The sequence below is a fragment of the Bombina bombina genome, chromosome 2 (assembly GCF_027579735.1).
Source record: "Bombina bombina isolate aBomBom1 chromosome 2, aBomBom1.pri, whole genome shotgun sequence".
Lineage (NCBI taxonomy): Eukaryota > Metazoa > Chordata > Amphibia > Anura > Bombinatoridae > Bombina > Bombina bombina.
Genome location: NC_069500.1, coordinates 7,424,241 through 7,447,971, shown reverse-complemented (window position 1 = coordinate 7,447,971; position 23,731 = coordinate 7,424,241). Strand labels below are relative to the sequence as shown.

At 43.8% G+C, this 23,731-nt stretch overlaps 1 protein-coding gene across 1 annotated transcript in view; it reads left to right on the top strand.

Annotated features, from left to right (window-relative positions):
* TAF1C (TATA-box binding protein associated factor, RNA polymerase I subunit C) overlaps positions 1-23,731 on the top strand; it is a 385,888-nt gene that overhangs the window by 99,483 nt on the left and 262,674 nt on the right. Inside the window, exons 6-7 of the mRNA XM_053699633.1 lie at positions 16,041-17,143; positions 19,755-20,472. Coding sequence (XP_053555608.1) covers positions 16,041-17,143; positions 19,755-20,472 — 1,821 coding nt within the window. The remainder of the gene's footprint in view (positions 1-16,040; positions 17,144-19,754; positions 20,473-23,731) is intronic.

The window sequence follows — 23,731 nt, the reverse complement described above, 5'->3', positions numbered from 1 at the left end:
GTTTCCACTGTTCCCTCTCCTTCCCAGGCTTGTAGCCAGGATCAAACAGGAGAAGGCCTCAGTGATTCTAATAGCTCCTGCATGGCCACGCAGGACTTGGTATGCAGACCTGGTGAATATGTCATCGGCTCCACCATGGAAGCTACCTTTGAGACAGGATCTTCTAGTACAAGGTCCATTCGAACATCCATATCTAGTCTCTCTGCAACTGACTGCTTGGAAATTGAACGCTTGATTCTATCTAAGCGTGGGTTTTCAGATTCAGTTATAGATACTCTGGTTCAAGCCAGAAAACCTGTGACTAGGAAAATTTACCATAAGATATGGCAAAAATATATCCGTTGGTGCGAATCCAAGGGATTCTCTTGGAGTAAAATTAAAATTCCAAGGAACTTTCTTTTCTCCAAGAGGGTTTGGACAAAGGCTTGTCAGCTAGTTCTCTAAAAGGACAGATATCTGCTCTGTCTGTTTTGTTGCGCAAACGTCTGGCAGCCGTGCCAGATGTACAGGAGTTTGTACAGGCGTTAGTCAGAATCAAGCCTGTCTACAGACCTATGACTCCTCCATGGAGTCTAAACTTAGTTCTTTCAGTTCTTCAAGGGGTTCCGTTTGAACCCTTACATTCCATAGATATTAAGTTACTATCTTGGAAAGTTCTGTTTTTGGTTGCTATTTCTTCTGCTAGAAGAGTTTCTGAATTGTCTGCTTTGCAGTGTACTTCTCCCTATCTGGTATTCCATACAGATAAGGTAGTTTTCTTTCATGTAATTAGCAAGAGTCCATGAGCTAGTGACGTATGGGATATACATTCCTACCAGGAGGGGCAAAGTTTCCCAAACCTCAAAATGCCTATAAATACACCCCTCACCACACCCACAATTCAGTTTTACAAACTTTGCCTCCGATGGAGGTGGTGAAGTAAGTTTGTGCTAGATTCTACGTTGATATGCGCTCCGCAGCAAGTTGGAGCCCGGTTTTCCTCTCAGCGTGCAGTGAATGTCAGAGGGATGTGAGGAGAGTATTGCCTATTTGAATGCAGTGATCTCCTTCTACGGGGTCTATTTCATAGGTTCTCTGTTATCGGTCGTAGAGATTCATCTCTTACCTCCCTTTTCAGATCGACGATATACTCTTATATATACCATTACCTCTGCTGATTCTCGTTTCAGTACTGGTTTGGCTTTCTACAAACATGTAGATGAGTGTCCTGGGGTAAGTAAATCTTATTTTCTGTGACACTCTAAGCTATGGTTGGGCACTTTGTTTATAAAGTTCTAAATATATGTATTCAAACATTTATTTGCCTTGACTCAGAATGTTCAACTTTCCTTATTTTCAGACAGTCAGTTTCATATTTGGGATAATGCATTTGATTTAATCATTTTTTCTTACCTTCAAAAATTTGACTCTTCCCTGTGGGCTGTTAGGCTCGCGGGGGCTGAAAATGCTTCATTTTATTGCGTCATTCTTGGCGCTGACTTTTTTTGGCGCAAAAAATTCGTTTCAGTTTCCGGCGTCATACGTGTCGCCGGAAGTTGCGTCATTTTTTTGACGTTATTTTGCGCCAAAAATGTCGGCGTTCCGGATGTGGCGTCATTTTGGCGCCAAAAAGCATTTAGGCGCCAAATAATGTGGGCGTCTTATTGGCGCGAAAAATATGGGCGTCGCTTTTGTCTCCACATTATTTAAGTCTCATTTTTCATTGCTTCTGGTTGCTAGAAGCTTGTTCTTTGGCATTTTTTCCCATTCCTGAAACTGTCATTTAAGGAATTTGATCAATTTTGCTTTATATATATATGTTGTTTTTTCTCTTACATATTGCAAGATGTCTCACGTTGCATCTGAGTCAGAAGATACTACAGGAAAATCGCTGTCTAGTGCTGGATCTACCAAAGCTAAGTGTATCTGCTGTAAACTTTTGGTAGCTATTCCTCCAGCTGTTGTTTGTATTGATTGTCATGACAAACTTGTTAAAGCAGATAATATTTCCTTTAGTAAAGTACCATTGCCTGTTGCAGTTCCTTCAACATCTAAGGTGCAGAATGTTCCTGATAATATAAGAGATTTTGTTTCTGAATCCATAAAGAAGGCTATGTCTGTTATTTCTCCTTCTAGTAAACGTAAAAAAATCTTTTAAAACTTCTCTCCCTACAGATGAATTTTTAAATGAACATCATCATTCTGATTCTGATGACTCTTCTGGTTCAGAGGATTCTGTCTCAGAGGTTGATGCTGATAAATCTTCATATTTATTTAAAATGGAATTTATTCGTTCTTTACTTAAAGAAGTACTAATTGCTTTAGAAATAGAGGATTCTGGTCCTCTTGATACTAATTCTAAACGTTTGGATAAGGTATTTAAAGCTCCTGTAGTTATTCCAGAAGTTTTTCCTGTTCCTAATGCTATTTCTGCAGTAATTTCCAAAGAATGGGATAAATTGGGTAATTCATTTACTCCTTCTAAACGTTTTAAGCAATTATATCCTGTGCCGTCTGACAGATTAGAATTTTGGGACAAAATCCCTAAAGTTGATGGGGCTATTTCTACCCTTGCTAAACGTACTACTATTCCTACGTCAGATGGTACTTCGTTTAAGGATCCTTTAGATAGGAAAATTGAATCCTTTCTAAGAAAAGCTTATCTGTGTTCAGGTAATCTTCTTAGACCTGCTATATCTTTGGCTGATGTTGCTGCAGCTTCAACTTTTTGGTTGGAAACTTTAGCGCAACAAGTAACACATCATGATTCTCATGATATTATTATTCTTCTACAGCATGCTAATAATTTTATCTGTGATGCCATTTTTGATATTATCAGAGTTGATGTCAGGTTTATGTCTCTAGCTATTTTAGCTAGAAGAGCTTTATGGCTTAAAACTTGGAATGCTGATATGGTTTCTAAATCAACTTTACTTTCCATTTCTTTCCAGGGTAACAAATTATTTGGTTCTCAGTTGGATTCCATTATTTCAACTGTTACTGGTGGGAAAGGAACTTTTTTACCACAGGATAAAAAATCTAAAGGTAAAAGCAGGGCTAATAATCGTTTTCGTTCCTTTCGTTTCAACAAAGAACAAAAGCCTGATCCTTCATCCTCAGGAGCAGTTTCAGTTTGGAAACCATCTCCAGTCTGGAATAAATCCAAGCCAGCTAGAAAGGCAAAGCCTGCTTCTAAGTCCACATGAAGGTGCGGCCCTCATTCCAGCTCAGCTGGTAGGGGGCAGGTTACGTTTTTTCAAAGAAATTTGGATCAATTCTGTTCACAATCTTTGGATTCAGAGCATTGTTTCAGAAGGGTACAGAATTGGTTTCAAGATGAGACCTCCTGCAAAGAGATTTTTTCTTTCCCGTGTCCCAGTAAATCCAGTAAAAGCTCAAGCATTTCTGAAATGTGTTTCAGATCTAGAGTTGACTGGAGTAATTATGCCAGTTCCAGTTCCGGAACAGGGGATGGGGTTTTATTCAAATCTCTTCATTGTACCAAAGAAGGAGAATTCCTTCAGACCAGTTCTGGATCTAAAAATATTGAATCGTTATGTAAGAATACCAACGTTCAAGATGGTAACTGTAAGGACTATCTTGCCTTTTGTTCAGCAAGGGAATTATATGTCCACAATAGATTTACAGGATGCATATCTGCATATTCCGATTCATCCAGATCATTATCAGTTCCTGAGATTCTCTTTTCTGGACAAGCATTACCAGTTTGTGGCTCTGCCGTTTGGCCTAGCTACAGCTCCAAGAATTTTTACAAAGGTTCTCGGTGCCCTTCTGTCTGTAATCAGAGAACAGGGTATTGTGGTATTTCCTTATTTGGACGATATCTTGGTACTTGCTCAGTCTTTACATTTAGCAGAATCTCATACGAATCGACTTGTGTTGTTTCTTCAAGATCATGGTTGGAGGATCAATTTACCAAAAAGTTCATTGATTCCTCAGACAAGGGTAACCTTTCTGGGTTTCCAGATGGATTCAGTGTCCATGACTCTGTCTTTAACAGACAAGAGACGTCTAAAATTGATTGCAGCTTGTCGAAACCTTCAGTCACAATCATTCCCTTCGGTAGCCTTATGCATGGAAATTCTAGGTCTTATGACTGCTGCATCGGACGCGATCCCCTTTACTCGTTTTCACATGCGACCTCTTCAGCTCTGTATGCTGAAGCAATGGTGCAAGGATTACACGAAGATATCTCAATTAATATCTTTAAAACCGATTGTTCGACACTCTCTAACATGGTGGACAAATCACCATCGTTTAATTCAGGGGGCTTCTTTTGTGCTTCCGACGTGGACTGTAATTTCAACAGATGCAAGTCTCACAGGTTGGGGAGCTGTGTGGGGATCTCTGATGGCACAAGGAGTTTGGGAATCTCAGGAGGTGAGATTACCGATCAATATTTTGGAACTCCGTGCAATTTTCAGAGCTCTTCAGTTTTGGCCTCTTCTGAAGAGAGAATCGTTCATTTGTTTTCAGACAGACAATGTCACAACTGTGGCATACATCAATCATCAAGGAGGGACTCACAGTCCTCTGGCTATGAAAGAAGTATCTCAAATTTTGGTTTGGGCGGAATCCAGCTCCTGTCTAATCTCTGCGGTTCATATCCCAGGTATAGACAATTGGGAAGCGGATTATCTCAGTCGCCAAACGTTGCATCCGGGCAAATGGTCTCTTCACCCAGAGGTATTTCTTCAGATTGTTCAAATGTGGGAACTTCCAGAAATAGATCTGATGGCGTCCCATCTAAACAAGAAACTTCCCAGGTATCTGTCCAGATCCCGGGATCCTCAGGCGGAGGCAGTGGATGCATCATCACTTCCTTGGAAGTATCATCCTGCCTATATCTTTCCGCCTCTAGTTCTTCTTCCAAGCGTAATCTCCAAGATTCTGAAGGAATGCTAGTTTGTTCTGCTGGTAGCTCCGGCATGGCCTCACAGGTTTTGGTATGCGGATCTTGTCCGGATGGCCTCTTGCCAACCGTGGACTCTTCCGTTAAGACCAGACCTTCTGTCACAAGGTCCTTTTTTCCATCAGGATCTGAAATCCTTAAATTTAAAGGTATGGAGATTGAACGCTTGATTCTTGGTCAAAGAGGTTTCTCTGACTCTGTGATTAATACTATGTTACAGGCTCGTAAATCTGTATCTCGAGAGATATATTATAGAGTCTGGAAGACTTATATTTCTTGGTGTCTTTCTCATCATTTTTCTTGGCATTCTTTTAGAATACCGAGAATTTTACAGTTTCTTCAGGATGGTTTAGATAAGGGTTTGTCCGCAAGTTCTTTGAAAGGACAAATCTCTGCTCTTTCTGTTCTTTTTCACAGAAAGATTGCTATTCTTCCTGATATTCATTGTTTTGTACAAGCTTTGGTTCGTATAAAACCTGTTATTAAGTCAATTTCTCCTCCTTGGAGTTTGAATTTGGTTCTGGGAGCTCTTCAAGCTCCTCCGTTTGAACCTATGCATTCATTGGACATTAAATTACTTTCTTGGAAAGTTTTGTTCCTTTTGGCCATCTCTTCTGCCAGAAGAGTTTCTGAATTATCTGCTCTTTCTTGTGAGTCTCCTTTTCTGATTTTTCATCAGGATAAGGCGGTGTTGCGAACTTCTTTTGAATTTTTACCTAAAGTTGTGAATTCCAACAACATTAGTAGAGAAATTGTGGTTCCTTCATTATGTCCTAATCCTAAGAATTCTAAGGAGAAATCGTTGCATTCTTTGGATGTTGTTAGAGCTTTGAAATATTATGTTGAAGCTACGAAATCTTTCCGTAAGACTTCTAGTTTATTTGTTATCTTTTCCGGTTCTAGAAAAGGCCAGAAAGCTTCTGCCATTTCTTTGGCATCTTGGTTGAAATCTTTAATTCATCTTGCCTATGTTGAGTCGGGTAAAACTCCGCCTCAGAGAATTACAGCTCATTCTACTAGGTCAGTTTCTACTTCCTGGGCGTTTAGGAATGAAGCTTCGGTTGACCAGATTTGCAAAGCAGCAACTTGGTCCTCTTTGCATACTTTTACTAAATTCTACCATTTTGATGTATTTTCTTCTTCTGAAGCAGTTTTTGGTAGAAAAGTACTTCAGGCAGCGGTTTCAGTTTGAATCTTCTGCTTATGTTTTTCGTTAAACTTTATTTTTGGGTGTGGATTATTTTCAGCAGGAATTGGATGTCTTTATTTTATCCCTCCCTCTCTAGTGACTCTTGTGTGGAAAGATCCACATCTTGGGTAGTCATTATCCCATACGTCACTAGCTCATGGACTCTTGCTAATTACATGAAAGAAAACATAATTTATGTAAGAACTTACCTGATAAATTCATTTCTTTCATATTAGCAAGAGTCCATGAGGCCCGCCCTTTTTTTGTGGTGGTTATGATTTTGTATAAAGCACAATTATTCCAATTCCTTATTTTATATGCTTTCGCACTTTTTTATCACCCCACTTCTTGGCTATTCGTTAAACTGAATTGTGGGTGTGGTGAGGGGTGTATTTATAGGCATTTTGAGGTTTGGGAAACTTTGCCCCTCCTGGTAGGAATGTATATCCCATACGTCACTAGCTCATGGACTCTTGCTAATATGAAAGAAATTAATTTATCAGGTAAGTTCTTACATAAATTATGTTTTACGTACCAAGTCTGGTTTTCTTCCAAAAGTGGTTTCCAACAGGAACATTAACCAGGAAATAGTTGTTCCTTCTCTGTGTCCGAAACCTGTTTCGAAGAAGGAACGTTTGTTACACAACCTAGATGTGGTCCGTGCTTTAAAATTCTATTTAGAAGCAACAAAGGATTTCAGACAGACATCATCCTTGTTTGTTGTTTATTCTGGTAAGGGGAGAGGGCAGAAAGCTACTGCTACCTCTCTTTCCTTTTGGCTGAAAAGCATCATCCGATTGGCTTATGAGACTGCCGGACGGCAGCCTCCTGAACGAATTACAGCTCACTCTACTAGAGCTGTGGCTTCCACATGGGCCTTCAAGAACGAGGCTTCTGTTGATCAGATCTGTAAGGCAGCGACTTGGTCTTCTCTGCATACTTTTGCCAAATTTTACAAATTCGATACTTATGCTTCTTCGGAGGCTGTTTTTGGGAGAAAGGTTTTGCAAGCTGTGGTGCCTTCCGTTTAGGTTACCTGACTTGTTCCCTCCCTTCATCCGTGTCCTAAGCTTTGGTATTGGTTCCCACAAGTAAGGATGAAACCGTGGACCGGACACACCAATGTAGGAGAAAACAGAATTTATGTTTACCTGATAAATTTCTTTCTCCTACGGTGTGTCCGGTCCACGGCCCGCCCTGGCTTTTAGTCAGGTTTAAAATTTTTATTTCTGTACACTACAGTCACCACGGCACCCTATAGTTTCTCCTTTTTCTCCTAACCGTTGGTCGAATGACTGGGGGGCGGAGCCAGAGGGGGGGCTATATGGACAGCTTTTGCTGTGTGCTCTCTTTGCCATTTCCTGTAGGGGAAGAGAATATCCCACAAGTAAGGATGAAACCGTGGACCGGACACACCGTAGGAGAAAGAAATTTATCAGGTATCCATAAATTCTGTTTTTTTTTAAGCCGACAGGCCTTTCACCCGGGGGAGTGGGAACTCCATCCGGAGGTATTTGCCTCACTGATTCTCCGATGGGGCAGACCGGAATTGGATCTGATGGCATCTCGACAGAATGCCAAGCTTCCAAGATACGGATCCAGGTCGAGGGATCCCAGGCCGAACTGATAGATGCCTTGGTCGTTCAGCCTAGCTTATGTGTTTCCACCGTTTCCTCTCCTTCCCCGCTTGATTGCTCGGATCAAACAGGAGAGAGCTTCAGTAATTCTGATCGTGCCTGCGTGGCCACGCAGGACTTGGTATGCGGATCTAGTGGATATGTCCTCTCTGCCACCGTGGAAACTTCCATTGAGACAGGACCTTCTCATTCAAGGACCTTTCCAACATCCAAATCTAAATTCTCTGCAGCTGACTTCTTGGAGATTGAATGCTTGATTTTATCTAAGCGGGGATTCTCCGATTCGGTCATCGATACTTTGATACAGGCACGTAAGGCTGTCACTAGAAAGATCTATCGTAAGATATGGCGTAAATATCTTTTTTGGTGTGAATCCAAGGGCTACTCATGGAGTAAAGTTAGGATTCCCAGGATTCTGTCTTTTCTCCAAGAAGGATTGGAGAAAGGGTTATCAGCGAGTTCCTTAAAGGGACAGATTTCTGCTTTGTCAATTTTTCTACACAAATGTTTGTCAGATGTTCCAGATGTTCAGTCTTTTTGTCAGGCTCTAACCAGAATTAAGCCTGTGTTTAGACCAAGTGCTCCACCCTGGAGTTTGAATTTAGTTCTTAGTGTTCTTCAAGGGGTTCTGTTTAAACCCATGCATTCCATAGATATTAAATTGTTATCTTGGAAAGTTTTGTTTTTGGTTGCTATTTCTTCTGCTGGTAGAGTTTCTGAGCTTTCAGCATTACAATGTGACTCTCCTTATCTTTCATTCTGATAAGGTGGTTTTACGTACCAAACCTGGATTCCTTCCTAAGGTTGTTTCCAATAAGAATATTAATCAGGAAATTGTTTTTCCTTCTTTATGTCCTAATCCTTCTTCTAAGAAGGAGCGTCTGTTGCATAACTTGGACGTGGTTCGTGCCTTGACGTTTTACTTGCAGGCGACTAAGGATTTCCGTCAATAATCATCTTCATTATTCATTGTTTTTTTCTGGAAAGCGTAGGGGTCAGAAAGCTACGGCTGCCTCTTTCTTTTTGGCTGAAGAGTATCATCCGCCTGGCATTTGAGACTGCTGGACAGCAGCCTCCTGAAAGAATTACGGCTCATTCCACTAGGGCTGTAGCTTCCACATGGGCATTTAAAAACAATGCTTATGTTGAACAGATTTGCAAGGCTGCGACTTGGTCGTCTCTTCATACTTTTTACAAATTTTACAAATTTGATACTTTTGCTTCTTCTGAGGCTGGTTTTGGGAGAAAGGTTCTTCAAGCAGTGGTGCCTTCCGTTTAGGTTCCTGTTTTGTTCCCTCCCTTTCATCCGTGTCCTGTAGCTTTGGTATTGTATCCCCCAAGTAAGGATGAAATCCGTGGACTCGTCATATCTTGTAGAAGAAAAGTAAATTTATGCTTACCTGCTAAATTAATTTCTTCTACGATCGGCCCACCCTGTCATTTTTTAAGACAGATTTAGTTTTTATTATTTTTTTTATTTTTTTTTACAAACTTCAGTCACCTCTGCACCTTTTGGCTTTTCCTTTCTCTTCCTAGCTTCGGTCGAATGACTGGAGGTGGAGGGAAGGGAGGGGCTATATATACAGCTCTGCTGTGGTGCTCTTTGCCACTTCCTGTTAGCAGGAGGTTAATATCCCACAAGTAAGGATGAAATCCGTGGACTCGTCATATCGTAGAAGAAATTAATTTATCAGGTAAGCTTAAATTTACTTTTTATTGCTATATCCTACAATGTCAATGCAGATGTATTGTTTCTTACAGGCTACACTTCTCTGACCGTTGATTGTAAAAATACTCTTTTGGCCACGACTGGTGACCCCACACAAGAAGGTGGGACCCCTTATGGGTTAAAATTGCCCCAGGACTGACCTACATATGTACACCGACCATATACATCTTCTTCTCCTCTATGACTGACAGTTCAAGACTAGATGGGTGGTCACATCTTGGGCCAACTAAAGGTAAATCACAAACTCTTAGTGAGGCTTCACCTGTTATACTTCCCTTATCGCACACTGCACCAGGATTTGTCATCCCTTTTTTGATAATAGTAATTTTCAATTATGTCGTCACATTTCTGATGAAACACCAAGCTGTTTGTCTCGCGCCACCATCCCCTCTTATCTCTGCAGGAATTGAGAGCCTGCTTGATCTGCATTATGGTTGGGTCTAAGCAAGATGTTAACATTACTAATACCATTATACACCTGAGACCATTAATACTCCTAGGGATGTCATACTGTGTACTATACTAAACCAATCCTTACCAATATATTTGTTTATTCTATACAGAAGCCATGTCCACTGTGCCATGGAAAGTTTGCGTTAACGCACCTTTTTGCTCTGGTTGGTCCACTTCTACTACCACGCTATGGAGCCTGGGGAGCTCGCGGATCTGCCTCCCCTGGTGAGAATCATGGACATATACACACAGTGAGCTATCTACATATGCACAATATACCCACACTTATAGCTAACTGCTACATTTGGCCTTTGTTGATACATGCATTTCAAAGCAAGACCTATCAATATGGCTACCAACCCCTGCGTTAGAATCAGGTCTCACGCATCCGATACACCTGTCCTTCCTGCCTCACACAAAGCTAAACTCACTACCACTTGAAACTCAACATCATGTTCTATTTAGAGATCCTCTGAGAGCATGGTCAAAGTTGTGTAGGTTTTGGGGAATAAAATTTAATACTAGCAAATTCCTCCCTATCCAAGGTACTTTATCCTTCTTACCAGGATATACCACAGCAGTATTTGAGACATGGAAAGAAACCATCACACCTCACAACAATAGGACAGTTCTTTAACCCACTAACACTACATATTAAAGAGAAAGAGAGAGGCGCCTCATGGGACAGTATCGAAACAACCAAATCAGGTATACAAAGGGACAGCCCGTAATGGGGTATACTCACAAGGAGAGCGGCATATAAGGATGCCTAGTAGAGCGGGACGGGACTACAAGTCGCCCGACAGACGTGCACAGCAGTGCGTGGAGACGTCGGGTCACGGGGTCGGTTCAGCCAATCAGCGGCCAAGGAGAACCAGCATCGAACGTCACAGCTGTTCAATCAGGATGAAACGACCCGTAGGTCGAGAAACGCGTTGCTGTATGCCAATTGTTTTTAACTAACTCAATAAATACGAGTTTTTTTATCCATATCACTCCTTGCTCTTCATTATCCTGATTCATTATCCTGATTGGTTTGATGACCTGCCGATCATACGTCAAGCCTTGCATAGGTTACTCCTTGAACAGCTGTGACGTTCGATGCTGGTTCTCCTTGGCCGCTGATTGGCTGAACCGACCCCGTGACCCGACGTCTCCACGCACTGCTGTGCACGTCTGTCGGGCGACTTGTAGTCCCGTCCCGCTCTACTAGGCATCCTTATATGCCGCTCTCCTTGTGAGTATACCCCATTACGGGCTGTCCCTTTGTATACCTGATTTGGTTGTTTCGATACTGTCCCATGAGGCGCCTCTCTCTTTCTCTTTGATTTACAGGTACCCACCCTCACTTTACAAGAGTGCTGCCCGCTTCTTCGGAATACCCTGGGAACATCCTCATACTGAACATCCTTTTGAACTTTGCGCACCTCCCATAGAGACTTGGTTTACTCTATTTCTCACTGTTTTCGAAACACTACATATTCACTCCTTTCAGGACTTACAAAATACCTATCAGATACCGAACACACATAGGTTTGCATACCTTCAGTGTAGACATTATATCACAAAATTAAAGTCAGAGGGCCTGCTTACATTAGAAAACAACCATGTCACTACTAAATGCTCGTTGGCTAAACAGGGCATATACAAGCTAACAAACACACATGACCTTATTCTTAAACATCATGACAATCACCGTCTGTGAGATGGTCCACCTGCAAAGACATAGAAATAGATCCTAAACAAATAACATCTAGCTTTGAGGAAGTCAGGAATATGACGTTGTCAGCAAATCTGAGAAGAACGCACACACAAATTCTTCACCAAGCATACATTACTCCGGCCCTTTGATCCAAGTGGATACCAGATGCGGAAAATGTCTGCACTAAATGCAAAATAGAAAAACCTGATTGGATACACCTGTTTTGGGATTGTCCCAATCTAAAATGGTTTTGGAAGAAAATAGCATACTGGCTAACAAAAGTGAAAAAGACAGAGATTCACCTCTCGGCACAGCAAGTGGTGTTCTTGCTCCCTGCTATAGACACAAAACACTCTAGTTAACATAACTATTCTAATTGCAAAACAATTAATATTGCAGCATTGGGTAGACAAGAAATCTCCTCCATTTCAGAAATTAAAGGGACGTGGTGTTTCTCGAATATCCACACACTGACTGCCTAGGTGCAGAACATATCCACACACTGACTGCCTAGGTGCAGAACATACCCACACACTGACTGCCTAGGTGCAGAACATACCCACACACTGACTGCCTAGGTGCAGAACATACCCACACACTGACTGCCTAGGTGCAGAACATATCCACACACTGACTGCCTAGGTGCAGAACATACCCACACACTGACTGCCTAGGTGCAGAACATAACCACACACTGACTGCCTAGGTGCAGAACATATCCACACACTGACTGCCTAGGTGCAGAACATATCCACACACTGACTGCCTAGGTGCAGAACATACCCACACACTGACTGCCTAGGTGCAGAACATACCCACACACTGACTGCCTAGGTGCAGAACATACCCACACACTGACTGCCTAGGTGCAGAACAGATCCACACACTGACTGCCTAGGTGCAGAACAGATCCACACACTGACTGCCTAGGTGCAGAACAGATCCACACACTGACTGCCTAGGTGCAGAACATATCCACACACTGACTGCCTAGGTGCAGAACAGATCCACACACTGACTGCCTAGGTGCAGAACAGATCCACACACTGACTGCCTAGGTGCAGAACAGATCCACACACTGACTGCCTAGGTGCAGAACAGATCCACACACTGACTGCCTAGGTGCAGAACAGATCCACACACTGACTGCCTAGGTGCAGAACAGATCCACACACTGACTGCCTAGGTGCAGAACAGATCCACACACTGACTGCCTAGGTGCAGAACAGATCCACACACTGACTGCCTAGGTGCAGAACAGATCCACACACTGACTGCCTAGGTGCAGAACAGATCCACACACTGACTGCCTAGGTGCAGAACAGATCCACACACTGACTGCCTAGGTGCAGAACAGATCCACACACTGACTGCCTAGGTGCAGAACAGATCCACACACTGACTGCCTAGGTGCAGAACAGATCCACACACTGACTGCCTAGGTGCAGAACAGATCCACACACTGACTGCCTAGGTGCAGAACAGATCCACACACTGACTGCCTAGGTGCAGAACAGATCCACACACTGACTGCCTAGGTGCAGAACAGATCCACACACTGACTGCCTAGGTGCAGAACAGATCCACACACTGACTGCCTAGGTGCAGAACAGATCCACACACTGACTGCCTAGGTGCAGAACAGATCCACACACTGACTGCCTAGGTGCAGAACAGATCCACACACTGACTGCCTAGGTGCAGAACAGATCCACACACTGACTGCCTAGGTGCAGAACAGATCCACACACTGACTGCCTAGGTGCAGAACAGATCCACACACTGACTGCCTAGGTGCAGAACAGATCCACACACTGACTGCCTAGGTGCAGAACAGATCCACACACTGACTGCCTAGGTGCAGAACAGATCCACACACTGACTGCCTAGGTGCAGAACAGATCCACACACTGACTGCCTAGGTGCAGAACAGATCCACACACTGACTGACTAGGTGCAGAACAGATCCACACACTGACTAGGTGCAAAACAGATCCACACACTGACTAGGTGCAAAACAGATCCACACACTGACTGCCTAGGTGCAAAACAGATCCACACACTGACTGCCTAGGTGCAGAACAGATCCACACACTGACTGCCTAGGTGCAGAACAGATCCACACACTGACTGCCTAGTTGCAGAACAGATCCACACACTGACTGCCTAGGTGCAGAACAGATCCACACCAGCACTTAAGTTACTTAGAAAGGATGCTCTGGGGCTGGCGATCCGCGGGCTTCTCGGGTAAGTATGATTAAATTTATTGATGTATAGCACTTTACTCTAGCTTTTGGTTTATTATAAATTTTAGTTACTTGTTGTTTATTGTTTATAATGTTTTGAAGAAAAAGTGAAAAATGAGAGGGGATAACATGACCTATGACATACCTGTCATGTTGGAACAGGACTATCAAGAATCCATTAAGGAACTATAAAATACCATCAAAGTTTTGTATCTAACAGAATGTTACAAAAATACTTACGAATGTAAAGAACTTATGTGGCTGTTGGTTCATGTAAAACCCCTCTTGGTGAATAAAGTTTATAAAAAAAAATATTCTCATTGCAGAAAATGAAAAAAAAGTTCTGCCTCTGGGCTGATGATAAATCTTGTAATAGTTTAAGTTCTGTATTTAAGACTACTGTTATTACACCTGAAGTTTTTCCTCTTCCAGACATTATCTCTAATGCTAACGATATTATCTATAAGCAGAATTCAGCTATTAATGATAAGTGTTCCTGGCCTATAATTTATAGTAGTGCCATTAGTTCCCCACCTTTTACTATCTCTAATATGATCGCTAAAGAATGGTCTAAACCTGGTACCTCTTTTAACCCTTCTTTTAGGTTTAAAAAATTGTATCCTGGGGGGGCGGAGCCAACTTCCATCATGGCTGGCCGCACATAGTCAGAGCTCTCTGTACATATCAGTTAAGGGGCACTGTTACAGTTAGTCTATATCCCTTAATTCCTGTCTCTACCTACTTTTAATATCTGGGAGCAGGCTGTGGGGCTCTACCATAGTGTGACAGCTCCTCATACCCCTGGACAACGTCAACTGCAGCGAGTGTATCGCAGGCAACGGTGGTTTCACTCCCACCCGAACTCCGCATCCGGATCGCTGCCTTACCTTCCCCTCTGTGCAGAAACAGAGCCCCAACACGCTTCCCAGCACCCGAAGCTCATCTCACAGCTGGGTTAGAGGAACCGGGAACCCGCCCGCAACTACCTTAAAGTGAGCCGCACTGGAAGCTGCGCTATCAACATCAGGCTCCAGATCGGAGCAGCGGCTCTCACTACTGGCGCCGGCTCCGGAACCCGCACCTTAAAACCTAATTAGTCCCTCCAGGCGGACTCTCCTCACCCGAGTTTCAAGTGAGTACCTAATACCCAATACGCAAGCTGCGACCAAATAAGCCTTGCTCCCGCTCATACTAACACACCTCAGGGACAGCGCATCAGACACAGGGGCATTGCCTCATAGCTCCGGACTGATAGCTGGGGCTTCATTGCAGCTACAGGCCTCCCAGTGAAGTGGCTCGAAGCCGCCATTTTAGCCTGCACAGCACTTCACTGCAACAAGCAGCCATTCTAGCCCTAAGCCCACGCTACCTCCTGGTCACCACCCATATCAAGCCTCACTATAAGTTTGTTTCTGGCACCTATCTAAGTGTGAGGTTGCTGGCAGGCCTATAGCTTTACATATCGCCTCACCGGCTGCCCACGTGGAGCACACCGCTTCTTTTGGGGCCTTAAATTTTTGTTACAGAGCAACGGCTACGCAATCTCCAGTGCCCCACTCCAACATCTGAGCTGACAATACACTCAAGGGGAATTAAATTAATGCTCACTTGCTAACTGAAAACCCTATTGGCCTCCCCAGCTACACGCTGCAGGTTCTCCTCCAGGCACCTAGCTCAGATTTGGGGACTGCTTTTGGACACTCAATCTTTCAGGCCACTGAACAGTGATTCTTTCTGAAGTGACAGAAGTGACTTTTACCTAAGCAATCTTTATTTAGTGCAGTGGGTGGGCACTCTCCCATTCCCTTTCCTGCTGTTTTCACTACAGCAGGTCATATCCCATCTCCCCTTCACCGGACTGGCCCAGAGGTGGCAACTTCCCCAGGGGGGGTGCCAAACGCTGACTCCTAGTTCAGAGAGATCTGCCAACTTGAAAAAGACTGCACCTGACTCATTTTAAGCTGTCAGACAGACACCCTCAAACGCCTGTGGCTCCTTCAGAATTGACAGAAACTGGATCTATCTAATATGGAATAACTTCCTTTAGGCCACCTAGGCCTGTCTACCACACAGTGATTATTATAGCCACCCTAGGGGGAATACCTTGACACCCCTGCACACGCTCCCACCAAGCACCTCCGCCACAGTGTTCACATCTCATCTAACATTCAGCATGTCTCAATCAGCAAGAGGGAAAAAGAACAAGCAGCCTTTCCTACCAAAAAAAACTGTGATGGACCACTTTGGTCCCTCGGAGGAATATCACAGTGTGACATGGAACCCCCAGACTCCCCCAGGTCTGATGCCTCAGATCTTGCACTTGCGGCCATACAAAATATACAGCATGCCCAACCCGAGGTAGCTACTCCATCTTTCATTATGGACTCTCTAAAATCCCTGCTGGACAAGCACCATGCCTCATTCACAGCCCAAATGGCAGCCTCCACAGCTGAACTCAAAAAAGAGATCTCATCCACTAATGAAAGAATAGATTCTCTAGAGAGAAGGCAGGAGGACGCTGCTGTTGAGCATTCCAACTTGCAATCCTTCACGCAGCGCTTAGCAGATTATCTTGAAGTGGTAGACGACAAAATAGCTGATCTAGAAGATAGATCTCGGCGGAATAACCTGAGGATCCGAGGTATCCCCGAGACAATCTCCCCAGCTGACCTTCAACCATACCTGAAAGAACTGTTTCAAGTGCTCGCCCCTCCCGCCACAGAATTAGAAGCCTTAATGGATCGGGCACATCGTGCACTTAAACCTAGAGGTCTCTCAGACGATCAGCCTAGGGATACAATAGTACGGCTCCACTATTTCACCTACAAGGAGAGAATCCAGAGAGCGCACTTCCAGAAACCACCTCTCCCGGAAAAATTCAAAAACCTGCAGATCTTCCCTGACCTTTCAGTGAGAACTTTACAAAAAAGAAAGACCTACGCTGAAATAACCTCCATCCTACGGAGAAACGAAATTAGGTACAGGTGGGGCTACCCCATTAAGCTGTTAATTTTCCGAAACAATCAGTTATTCACTGTCCAAACTTCAACCAAGGGATACGAACTTCTAAAGATGTGGAACCTATACCCCCCCCAAAAAGATAAAGAAAAACCACAAGCCAGGCATTCCCAACTGAGTGCATCAGCAGCAGAATGGACAGACTCCAACATTCCTGCTGGCCGACAGGGTGCTCCAGAGGCCTCCCGGCCAAAGGATTTGTCAACTCCCTCTGCTCGTGGTCTTGGGCCACAGAAGCGACATGACGCTCTAGAATGGTCCTCTCTTCCCCAAAGACACAGATCTGGATCATCTCATTCCTAAAATCCGAAGATGTGATGTCATCCTGTGGTCCCATTAACGGAAACGGTTCTTGAGGGACATTGTTTTTGTGCTAGTTGGAGGAAAGCGATCCAGCATCCTTCACACTCCTTGGTCCTGCCTGCTGACTACTGTGGCCTATGGACGATAAGTATCTTTCTTAGACTCTATTTCTTATTAATAAAAATGTGTTTTCAAGATGCTTCTGCCATTGTGTATATAAATTTGCTGAGATCTTCATACTACCCAGCTACCATTTCTGTGTATAGACTGTAATATTGTCCTATCTGTACAGTAAGCTCTAGTTTAGCCCCTACTGGTTCAACTGTGTGATGATTACCTTGCTAGTCGGGGACGGGTTGGTCCGCAGGTCTTGAGTGCTTGGTGTGGGCCCAGCCGAAGCACGTAGCCTGCACATTAAACAAACATGTCTTTGTCTGATAGCACTTATTTACGATTGTACATAGTATACATTGTAGAACAGTTTGGCACGGTCGCCCCCAATGTTACTTTTCAGATATACTCATAGAATTCGAACATGACACTCTCTAGCGCTGTGGGGTGAATAACTAGAGAGGTAAGCTAGCTTGCGAGCGCAGTCAGCAACTTTCTCATTAACACCTTTGTCTAGTTAACTCAACAGTAGAACTATCACACCATAGATAGATGTACAGGGCACGACATAGCTAGCTGACACTCTCACACACTCCTAAATGAGCGATGCAGGCGATCTCATCATATTACAGAGCACATGGTTTCTACAATGCAGCGCGGTAGCGTTAGCCGCATGACCCCGCATCCAGAGCATACACATCTCCTCAATGCTTGGCTAGTCAGAGTTAGCAGGTAGCCATCAAAGCATTCCTCCGGCACCACATTCACAAACCCTAGTTTCCATCGCGTGGGCCCACTGGGTGTCGTAAAGTTGATTCCCTGTTTTTTTACATTATGATGTTATAACTGTTGTTATCGTTATAGTAGTTCCAGGTATGAAATTACTGTTATCTGTTATGTTCTCTGTATGCTATATATTATCACTGTTGTACAATCTCAGCTAACATACATTCCTTTCATGTGACAGGCCACAAGGCCGACAATCTCAGTTCTGACCCCCTTCACTTAAGTTTCACTTAATCTGTCATGGTGCGGCTGGTCCCCCCCCATATGGCCCGCCAGTAATAATAATATTAAGAATTGCAATTTCCTTTAACAGGTTCCACCACCTCCTCCCCCCAGCAATAGACCCCCACCCCCTATTTTTTGAATGTGCCTCCCTTTCTTGGGAAGACGATTAATGCGGTTTATCTTGGCCATACCGCGATCTTTAATTTGTTTTTAACTCACCTTCACAACAACATAGTCTATTCTGAGCTATAATATTTGGGAATTACTCCAAGCTATAGGAACAGCACCAGTTGGGTTTTCTCCCCCTTTTTTTTCTTTTCCCTTTTTTTTTTTTTTTTTTTTTTTTTCTTTTACCCTTTTTCTCCCCCTTCCCCTCTTTCCGATCTTCTTAGCTACTCCCCCTGTCTTCCCCTGTTTCCCCCACCCTCCTTACCCCCCCTTAACCTATTTAAAGATGGCGCTCATCTGCTCCTCCCTTAACACCAGAGGGCTTAACTCTCCGGACAAGAGAAGCAGACTAATCTCTTATCTGACCCGCTTTAAAACTAAAATAGCTTTTCTACAGGAGACGCACTGGGTGGAGGGTTCCCCTATCTCTCTACAATGTAAACAGTACCCGATAGTAGAGGCGGCTTCCTTCACGGGAAAATCCAGGGGGGTAGCAATATTGATACACAAGTCCATACTTTTTGAAAAAACAGAATCCTTTAAAGATGCAAAAGGGAGGTTCTTGATACTAAACTGCAGACTTGATAATATTCCATATACTCTAGCTAATTACTATGGCCCAAACTCCTGTCAAACACGAGCCTTTAGAAGGTTTCTACGACTGTTGACATCCCATAAAACACAGAACCTACTCCTGGCAGGGGATTTCAATATGCTACTTGACCCTGTATTAGACAGGCGCTCCCCTAAGCTTAAGCCCTGCGATAAACAAACTGTTAGGACCGCAAAGCAATTTAGCAATCTTCTAGCCCAATATAACTTATTTGATGTCTGGCGCTCCCACCATCCCACCTCCAGGGACTACTCCTACTATTCTAGAGTGCATAACTCCTACACAAGGATTGACTATTTTTTCTGTGAACCAAAACTGCTTGACCTGGTCCAGTCGACACACATGCCTGACTGCACGTGGTCTGACCACTCCTCGGTTCAGCTTGTTCTGAATCACCCCACCGGTGCCCTGCCTAGGCCTTCTTGGAAACTCCCAGAATATTTACTTTCCAGTCCAGATCAGGTTACACTCATTCAGAAAGAGATTTTAGAATACCTAAACATAAACGACAACGGCGCGGTCGATGACTTTTGCCTTTGGAGCTCCCTCAAGGCATACCTCAGAGGAGTGTTCATCAAGCTGACGTCAGAACATAGGAAGCGCTTAGGTAGTACACTTGCCCAACTCCACACCACCCTAAGGAGACTTACTCCTCTGCATAGGGAATCGTTAGACCCCCAGATTCTTATTCAAATTGAGGCCACCAAGGCGCAAATCTCTGCCCTAGAACTAAAAAGGCACCAAAATCAGGTCCGTTTGTTTAAACAGACTTTCTATGCTAAGGGAAACAAAGCTGACAGGTTACTGGCTAACAAGCTCCGACAAAGGACTGCGGAGGCTCGTATTCCATACATTAAAACATCCCAAGGAACTGTCCGATTACCTGCAGACATAGGGAAGGCCTTTGCCTCTTACTATTCCAAGCTGTATAACTTAGTAGATTCTCCAGCCCACCAGGTTCCATCCACACAACATATTCAGAATTTCCTGGACACTCTTTCCTTACCGACTCTCACAGTGGCCCAGATAGAACTACTTGAAGCCCCATTTAGTGCCAAAGAAGTCCTCTCCGTCATCAAGTCTCTAAAACCGCATAAAGCCCCAGGACCAGATGGCTATGGCGCTCTGTTTTACAAAACGTTTCACCTGCAGCTCGCCCCGCTTCTAACCAGAGTTTGTTCCCTAGCTAGGCAGTCAGGCACCCTACCGTCGGAATTATTACAGGCGATCATTGTGACCATACCAAAACCGGGCAAGACCCCTAATGTGTGCGAACACTTTCGGCCCATATCACTGATTAACGCTGATGTGAAGTTGATGGCGAAGCTTATGGCTTTCAGATTGAATCTTGTGTTACCATCATTGTTGGATGGTGACCAGGTAGGCTTTACTCCCGGCAGAGAGGGCCCGGATAATACCCGCCGAATCCTAAATATATATCTTGAGGCCAAGAGACGCAATCTTCCCTGTACAACCTTAGCCCTAGATGCCGAAAAGGCTTTTGATAGGGTAAATTGGACATATCTATTCGAAGTACTAACAAAGTTTGGATTCCCCCCTGGTTTTTGCTCTTGCGTCAAGGCCTTATACGCGGCCCCCACGGCCTCGGTAAGGGGACTGGGGTTCTGCTCTTCACCTTTTCCCATCACAAATGGGACACGCCAGGGTTGCCCCCTCTCTCCGTTACTTTTCGCCTTAGTCATGGAGCCGCTGGCCGAGGCGATAAGAATTAACCCTGACATTCGGGGGGGTAGAGATTGAGGGCACCCTACAAAAAACCGCACTATTTGCGGATGATCTAACCATATTCCTGAGCGACCCCTTATACTCTCTCCCCTATCTTTTCAAGCTACTAGACCGGTTCGGGCATATTAGCTATTACAAACTCAATGTCAACAAGACAGAGGCCTATGTCATTAATGTACCAGACGCGACACTCGCGGTACTCCAACAAAATTACTCTTTCAATTGGTCCCAGCATCGGATTAAGCATCTGGGGGTCTATCTATCTTGGAGCATCCCTACAATAATTGACTCTAACTTTTACCCCCTCCTGCAGCATTTTCAGTCTAGTACTGATAAATGGAGTGTTCCATGCATTTCATGGCTAGGACGCATAGCAGCATTCAAAATGCTCTTACTTCCCAAACTCACATATCTATTCCGTTCGCTTCCTATCCCTGTCCCCAAGTCCTTAATTAGCAAATTCCAACAAATTTGCAACAAATATATCTGGAAAAATAAACACCCTAGGGTGGCTACTAGAATACTGCAACAGCCATTCTTAAGTGGTGGCGCGGGCGCCCCCAACTTAATCCATTACCACGAAGCCTCGAGACTCTCCCATATTCTGGCATGGAATAACGTTGACAGTAAAAATAAGTGGCAAATCCTGGAACAGGCGGCGCTCCCCGGCCCTCTCGTGCTTCGGGACCTGATCTGGCTGCCCAAACACATTAGGTCATACTATAAAATACAGAACGTAGTCATTACCCATGCCCTCCGTCTCTGGGACAGGCTACGCTCACTCCCTCACATAGCTCCCCACCCCTCTCCCATCCATTCCCTGACGGGCCTGCTAGCGGCCCTCAGGGATTCCAACCCTGGCCTATGGCAAGAGCACGGGATACTCCACGTGGCGGACCTATACCTCAATAAAAAGTTTCTCTCCACTGAACAGTTCACCAATACCTACAACCCGAATCAACTTCTCTTGTTTGAGTTTTGGAGGCTCAGGAGCCTCCTGAAATCTTGGGGATTTCTAAGCCAGCCCCTCCGTGATCCCACTATGTGGGAAAAAAGATGGGCCAACAACATGAAGATACCCAGAGCCCTGTCGGTCTCCTACAGAGACTTAATGAACTCCCCCACTTACCTCAGGTCGGCTTATGCTAGGGCCTGGGAGCACGCTTTCCAGTTTCAAGCAGAACAAGTCGACTGGGCCAGAGCAGTAACTATAACCAAACGGGCACTCCACTGCATTACCCTACTTGAATTATATCTCAAAGTTTGCACGCAATGGCACCTCACGCCTCTCAGGCTATTTAAAATCTCCCAAATTAACTCCCCACTATGCTGGAGGCAATGTGGGATGGTGGGCTCGCCAGCACACATCTGGTGGGAATGCCCAAAACTTGCCCTCTTCTGGAGTACTGTCTCACACCAATGCAGGAATCTATTTCCTCACCTTAGGACCTCCCCACAAGTGGCTCTGCTGCACCTAAACATAGACACAGCTTCACCCTCAAAATCCTTACTTCTTGTCTACATCCTTATCTCAGCCAAATTGGCCATTGCGAGATTATGGAGACAAAAAAAACCCTCCCACCTGGGAGGAAGTTGTCAGAACCATGACCTATCTCGAGACAATGGAAGGCCCGATTTTCACTCACCACAATAAAATCTTCCTCCACTCAGAAATCTGGGAAACATGGAGACAGATGACCTAACTCCCACGCTGAATAGCAAGCAGGAACGATAGACATACAAGCCAGTCATCTCCCCCTCCCATTCCCATTTTCCCCCACCTGTGACCCCTTTCCCCCCCTTCTTTCCCTTTTTTTTTTTCTTTCTTTCTTTTCTCTTTCTTTTTTTTTTTCTTTCTTCTTCCCACCCTAGGTGTTGGCCTTATTAGCCACACCCAACTGTGATTATGCTCTTCCCAAACTCGCACAATAATATAGACATCTGAAACCCACCAATAGCTTAATATGTGCATAGTTTATTTCAAAAGACAAGATAAGAAAAAGAGATAAGAAACCTAGCAAGAGAAGTTCAATGTTCATAAGGAGATTCAATGTTATATGTCTGTCTACTTGTTTCAATTGTTCCTGCCATGTTATAACCAACTGTAACATATGAAAAGCTATGTAACCTGTCTTGCAATGGATTGTAATATGTTACCTTTCTGAACTTCAATAAAAAATTATATAAAAAAAAAAAAAAAAAATTGTATCCTTTGCCCGTTGCTAATTTGGAACTTTGGGAAACAGTCCCTAAAGTTGATGGGGCCATTTCTCCTCTGGCTAAACGCTATACCATTCCTATGGAAAACAGCACTTCTTTTAAAGACCCTTTAGATACGAAACTTGAATCTTATCTTAGAAGGGCATATTTACATGCTGGCTATATTCTTAGACAAATTATACAGTATTTATGGCTGATGTTACTTCTGCTTCTACCTTTTGGTTAGACAGTTTAGCTCAGCTAAATTGTCTAACATTATACTTTTACTTCAACTTTTTGATGTTATGAAATACAATGTCAAATCTATGTCTTTAGCTATTCAAATTAGAAGATTTTTATGTCTTAAATCTTGGAATGCTGACATGGTGTCTAAAACAAGATTACTGTCTTCCCATAGGAGGTCTTATTCTGAATCCAATTCAATACCCCTGAGAAATAATATTCTGAATCCACTGATTTTGGATAGTCTGCCCAAAATTATTGAAATAGATTTAGTCTGCAGACTTTGTCCAAAATCATTGGATTAAAAATATTATTTCTCAGGGGTATAGAATTGGATTCAGAATAAGACCTCCTATGGGACGATTCTTTCCCACCCATGTACCAAAAACCCAGTAAAAGCCCAAGCATTTCTGAAATGTGTTTCAGATCTAGAACTCTTGGGGTAATTGTT